At 38.4% G+C, this 6,514-nt stretch overlaps 1 protein-coding gene across 1 annotated transcript in view; it reads left to right on the top strand.

Moving 5' to 3' along the window:
• The window catches only part of LOC132986585 (interleukin-1 receptor type 2), a 6,043-nt gene extending 521 nt beyond the window's left edge, over nt 1–5,522 (top strand). The window contains exons 3-10 of the mRNA XM_061053046.1: nt 523–781; nt 1,084–1,258; nt 2,288–2,465; nt 3,082–3,171; nt 3,276–3,341; nt 3,477–3,606; nt 3,818–3,963; nt 4,358–5,522. Coding sequence (XP_060909029.1) covers nt 523–781; nt 1,084–1,258; nt 2,288–2,465; nt 3,082–3,171; nt 3,276–3,341; nt 3,477–3,606; nt 3,818–3,963; nt 4,358–4,503 — 1,190 coding nt within the window. The 3' untranslated portion in view covers nt 4,504–5,522. The remainder of the gene's footprint in view (nt 1–522; nt 782–1,083; nt 1,259–2,287; nt 2,466–3,081; nt 3,172–3,275; nt 3,342–3,476; nt 3,607–3,817; nt 3,964–4,357) is intronic.
• The last annotated feature ends 992 nt before the right edge of the window (nt 5,523–6,514 follow it).

Below are 6,514 nucleotides of genomic sequence, written 5' to 3'. Positions count from 1 at the left end.
CTCCTTGGAAAGGCTTCTTCAGTTCTAAAGTAAATAGTCGACGGAGCTAGAAATGAGTTTATTTTTAGTTTCAAATTGAGGAAGCCTTTCGTAGGAGGGGTGAAACAGCTTCAAGATATTCAACCAAGTCCAGTTGCCTTTGGATCAAACTTCAAATTACCATGGCCGGGATGTCAGAGAACCTACACAGACAATAGTTAACTTACCAATTACTGGTTAAATGGACCAATGCATGACTGAACTGACTGCACAAACTATTTTAACCCCTATGACACAGAGGTATCTTAGTAGAAAGAAGGTAGAGAGGGATTGATATATGTTTACTGATAGAGGTTTCTGACATTGCACCCAACATGATACAATTTGGGGCTGAAGTTATATTGGACCGTTATTTGTGGAGATTTTAATAATTTGGGACCGACGAATTTTCAGTAATACTCTGAACACTGCTTTCTCTATAATATGATACATATTATTTCCTCCTCTAATTGTGTAAGTGTTTGAATCTCTTTTCCCCTGCAGACGGCTGCTACTTGGTGTCTCCAGAGGTGATGATATTCGAAATGGAGGGAGAAGCCATTATACTCTCCTTTCCAATGTTTTGGAGAGTGCTAAAAAAACGCAATATAGCCCCTACAACCGCAAAGTACATAATCACCAAGGACAATGAGGCAGAGGATGCGCCCTATCACGGCGAGGGGCGTGTCCAGCAGCATGGCAAACAGTTGTGGGTCCTCCCAGCTCAGGCTTCAGACTCGGGGGAATACATCTGCACCTACAGGTAGGCATCAAAGCTGCTACCTCACCTTCACTGCTATTTTCTTTGGGCTGACTTCTATAGAATTTCACAAAGGCATGACTTGCAAGAAAGTTGCAATTAAACATTGGAGATTAAACATATTTTTGCAACTTGGATTTAGCTCACACAAAATAAATTATGAGTATCAACTCACTAAATAAACTGGAAAATAACAAAAATAGATTGATGTTAATTTGATGATAAGGAGGTAGGCAGGTTCAAGTTAAATTCCTCTGAGGGAAACATTCATTCAAAACGTGCCTCAATTTTTTTTTCCTCTCCAGGAATGACACATACTGTGTAACGGGGAGTATCTCACTACAAGTGTACAAGTCCACTTCTGTGGACATGAAGAAATGGTCCTATTCCATCAGTCACCCAGTGGGGGAGGATCTGAAATTCAGCTGCCCAAATCTAAGTGACTTCAACCAGACAGGCAGACCGATAGAGTGGTACAAGGTGAGAGAGAAAAATCCTCTTTTGACTGGATGAGGATCTCAGCGTCTGACTAAGTTCAACAGTAAGTTAGTCAGATGCTTTAGTCTTCACTCCATCACAGAAGTCAAACTTTGCGATTTCAAGATTAGTGTAGGAGGCAAAATGCTTTTGATTGATCCTTGCAAGAAACCCAACACAACACTGTGAATTTGTATTTGAGTGTAATACCGACACTGAACACTAGGTGGAGTCTTGCATAAAGCCAAGGCTTCAGGTAACTGGATTGAGGAGTGTGTTTCGAGGCATGGAGTTTTTTGGACCATGTCCGCATGTTGGACAGTTGACTTGAATGTAACCGTTTGTGTGTTATTATGAGTGAGACATTTACGCCTTTCATTGAATCCTGAACTAAAATAAACAGATTGAAGACTCTAGTGGAAAAGACTATCAGACAGTTGTTTGTTGCAACGCCACGAGCACGTGTCCGGAAATAGTTCCACAACTCACACCTCAGTGGTGACTGCTTTGGACAATATTTGGTTGTTTTAAAAATAGTCCCCACAGTAATTAGTGTGACTGACATTGGGTGCTTTTTGAACCAGACTGTTTTAACTGGACAAATCTGGACTTGATTCTTATGTCAACAAGTTTCCAAGTTTCATCATGATCATTGTCAGAAAATAATACTTTGTAAATAAAATCCTTAAATTAAATTGTACTAATAATACATAAGATGTCGATTATTTTTGCCCTATCTTTACTGTGTCAGGTCAAATTGAATGTAAACGTTGTATTTCTGAAAGCTATTTTTTTTTTTACATTTTCAAAGACTATTGTTAAGCAGCAGAGCAACTTTACTTTACAGGAAGCAGCTCAAGCTGAAAAACATTCAAGCTGTTTAAATGTGTCTGCCATTTTGACGAATAATGACAATTGACAACTACCATTATATCTTCAAGGGAGAGGACTTACAATGAACTTGAACTTGTTTAGGATATAGGGGACTTGCTCCTTCTCCTTAAGTGAATCTGTATGTTTTCCTCCTGTCAGAACTCCAGCCTAACTTCAGTTCAGCCGGACAAGCCAGGCTCCTCTTTTTGGGATACAGGAGACCTTGTGATTCCAGCTGTGAAGAGCTACCACGCAGGTCTATACACCTGTCAGCTCAGAGTGCTCATCAACAACCAGCAGTACAAAGTCAGCAGAGCTGTGCTGCTCTATGTCGAGGGTGGGTGATATCAGAATTTTCTCTACGAATATTAGAGCTGTAATCTATAACATTCCTTTTGTAGGTTTCTTGAAATAATTATCCAAATGTTGGTTGACAAGAATGAAATATTGTTAAATATTAGTGCTTCTTACAACAAAAAAAAAGCAGGCAACTTAATGATGCACGTAATTCTTTAAAACACAGCGCTGACTTTCTTTCTCTTCTGCTCTGTTAAAAAACTAAATACCAAGAATAATGATGGACTTTTTACTATTGGCTGAAAATGAATGCACATTTAAAGTCAGTAAAACTAAAATACTTTAAAACACAAAAATGAATACCTACCATGTCATCTAATAGTCTTAATCATCCTTTAATAGGAGTTGTCATTGGTTTCTCTGAATAGCACTATAAAGGATTAGCCTGCCCTGCCACCTATTGGTCTGATGGGTGCAGCACACTGACTCAAATCAGCCACAGGAACAACACACCTCCTTCTCAAACCCACACTGTTACCTGCTTGCATGATATTATCATTATGTGAAATGCGTCATCGTTGCTAATCTTTGAGGAGTTGTTTTTGTGGTTGTGTTTACACTTTTCTAAATCTGTGTGTGTGTGTGTGTGTGTGAAGGTCCTGACCCTGTAATCACTACCACTGTGCATGAACCTTCTAAGACCTCTAACCAAGAGCCATTTAGCAGCAGCTACAGCACTGTTCACTGTGAGTTTGTCTGACGTCTTTTACCACTTTTAAGGGTATACATTTCCCTGTGGAGACAACTTAAGTGTTGCTACTGATTAAATGTATTTTTCTTTGTATCATAGCTCCTGTTATTCAAGCCCCTGTGATTGTCTCACCGTTGAATGGAACCATTTTTGAAAGTCTGCACGGTAAGGGATTAAACAATGAATCATTGAATAGCTAAACTAATTTTCATCTTCAAAAGGCTTTAAAGCATTTTTAAAAAAAAAAGAGAAATAATAACATTTAAAATGTCAATCATCTATGATGTCTTTCACTTTCAGGACTGGAGGTGATTTGCAAAGTGCTCACTGACTGTCAAATGTCAGATAACACTGAGGTCGCATGGTGGGCCAATGGCAAATCAGTGGAGTCGTCTTACCTTGATGGGCGAGCTCTGCAGGGTGGAAAGAGGTAATTGTAGAGTATTTGGTGGATATTAGTCAAAGTATTAAAACAGGAGTCAAAAATAAATAATTTCTGGTGACATTTCTCTTGAGGAAAAAAGGTAAGAGCATTTCACCAAACTTAAAAAAAAAACTTTAAGGCATAAACTTGTCCCCAGATTATAGTGCAGAGAAAAATGTCTTGTTTACAGATGGATTTGTGTATCTCAATGTTTCAGAGTAACAAGGATGTCTGAAGGCTGCCAGATTGAGTTGAGGCTGATTGTTGTAGCAGTTACAAAAGAAGACTTAAAGACGGAGCTGAAGTGCATCACTCACAACCAAGGAGGGAGACAGGAAGTTGTTGTAAAGCTTCAACTAGAGGGTGAGTTGTGTAATGTGTATTTTTATAACCAGTTTAAAATAACACAGCTCTGGGTTTTTTTTCAGTTATGATTTATTTGGAAATGGGATTTGATACAGTATTTGCAAAAACTGCTCAAGTTGGTTTGTTTGACTAAATTTAAAACTATGACAAGGTTGTTTTTAATTCTTATTTAAATAAATGTTATAAAGGTGGGTAAGATTTTAACAACACTCTACAATAAACTTTGATTGAGTTGTTTATTTATTTAACGAGTTTACCCATTTAGTTTGTGTTGCAAATTAATTACCGGTATTATGATCAATCTATGTCTCTGCAGACACTTTAATATCATAAAGAGTGTTGACCTGCTGTCAATATACATTTTACAAAATAACTTTCTCTCTCATGGCAGACTCCACATTTACATGGCTGGTGGTAGCTGTGGTGGCTGTTTCCTGCTTTCTGACTGTGAATTCTATCTTCTGCTACATCCTCTGCAAACCTCAAAGGAAAAAGAAAATGGATTACTTTCTGGCTCGGCAGAACAGCACCTTTTAACTCTGCTTGTGTACACGTTCCCTCCACATAGACCTTCAACTGTGGGTTTCAACACTCCTTTTATTGGATTTCCGTGTTTACAACAAGCTGTCACCCAATGTCCTCCTGTTTGTACACCACTGTCAGTTTAACAATATGTAGGTCAGTGTTTGCGGTTTCAGAAGCTGGTTTCTCCTAGAAACTTGAAACCTTGGTGTGAAAACGGTTAAGGGAAAACAACCCTCTGAAATAGGCTACACATAAGCCAACCAGTTTACACTTATGGAAAATGTTTGATTTAAGATGAAGTTGTTGACCTATATCAGTCAAACTGCTTCATGGTATAGTTACAGAGGGCTAAGACGTGCAGAGAAGCTTTCAAAGGAAAAAGTAGCAAAGACACGTGTGGAACTGCTGCATTAGATTGATTTACAGTTTTACAAAGACTTTTTGTGACTTTTGAAATCTGTTTTATGTGATGGTTTTATAATTGAATGGATATGGTTTATACTATGGCTGCAGACATTTGGAAAGTTTTCGCTTCATGCATTGTCCGTATAAGTGTGACAGGATGCTTAAAGATGTCATGAAATACCTTGGCTGACAATGGCAACGTCTGCATAAATACAACATACAACAACTGAAGAAATGTGATTGGTTTCATTTTCTGGGCAGGTAGGGCATAAAGAGATTTAAAACATAACAAGCAGTAAAAACTTTATTATAACTGATACGAATTCCAATAAAACAGCTGAATATATTATTTTGAAATATATTTATATTGTAATAACTGTGTACATGGTTCACTGAAGTTGCTGTTTGCAGTAAATTTAACTGGTTAACATAACAATCAGAGGTGTTTCCAGTGTTACGCTCACCCAAATTATAGGGCTTAAGGGTGACATTGATGGCTCTCTGTGAACTTTGTTCAAAATTGGACATTTGTATCTTTATGACAGAATTAATGTCTGACCTGTTGCATTTGACTGCATTCAATCTAACAGGTGTATTAAATAAAAAGGCCCTTGGTGCAAATGCAAGTGGTATAACTTTTTTATTTTTATTTTTATTTTTTTAAGAAAAGCTTTTCATGGTTGTATCTTGTACAACAGTAAAAGGTTGATGTTTGGTGTTCCTCAGGGCTCATTCCTTGGTCCTTTTCTGTTATCCCAGTATATCTTGGTTCCTTAATTAGTAGACTTAAGTGCAGTTCATATCAGTGTTTTGTGAATGATTCTAAACATTACTTTTGATTCAGTTCAAAGTGACTTTCAGCTATCCAGGATTCGATATCAAATATCTGTGTCAGAAGATCTTTGTGGGACAAAATCAAGGCTGAAAAACCAAAGCAGAACAAGTTCTGATCCTTTGAAACCATTTTCCCGCTGGTGATAAAACAAATGCCCTTGGATCTGTTAAGAATTTAAGTGATTGGACTCCATGACTCCAATTTTGGTTCCTTCAGCTCTTGATATAAGAAGATTGTAGACACTTATATCAAGTGGTTTAAGTAACAAACTTCTCCTGAACTACAAATTTTATTTTTCCACATTTAAGATGAGAGATGAAAATCACAATCACAAAATTCTACATTTACATAAAAATCTGGTTATAAACAATGTTCAGTAAGAACGGTTCACTGTCAATAATAGGCCTATGAGCGTAAGAAGCTGCGTTATGCAACGTGGCTGGAAGACCAAAGTCTATCCGGTTGAAGTGGGATGCAGAGGATTTGTTGCGTCGTCTATCATCAGACTGCTGAAGGAGCTTGGACTCCACGGTCAGGCTCTGCGGAAGACCATCAGATCACTTTCAGAGGCGGCTGAAAGAAGCAGCCGGTGGATTTGGATCAAGTGGAAAGATCCATGCTGGGCCCCAAGTATGTCAGGGTGAATCTTTGGGACGGTTTGACACGGGACACACGCTGAGGGCTGATCATCCTGCAGCGGGCCGCCCTTGTGGAGGGTGTATAGTGAAAGGCCGAAACACCCAGTGATGCAAGGGTACACTACTGATGATGTGGCCTGTGCTC

This window comes from Labrus mixtus, chromosome 13 (assembly GCF_963584025.1).
Source record: "Labrus mixtus chromosome 13, fLabMix1.1, whole genome shotgun sequence".
In the NCBI taxonomy this organism is placed as follows: Eukaryota; Metazoa; Chordata; class Actinopteri; order Labriformes; family Labridae; genus Labrus; species Labrus mixtus.
Note: the sequence above shows the minus strand (reverse complement) of the source record. Positions and strands in the feature narration are given on the sequence as shown.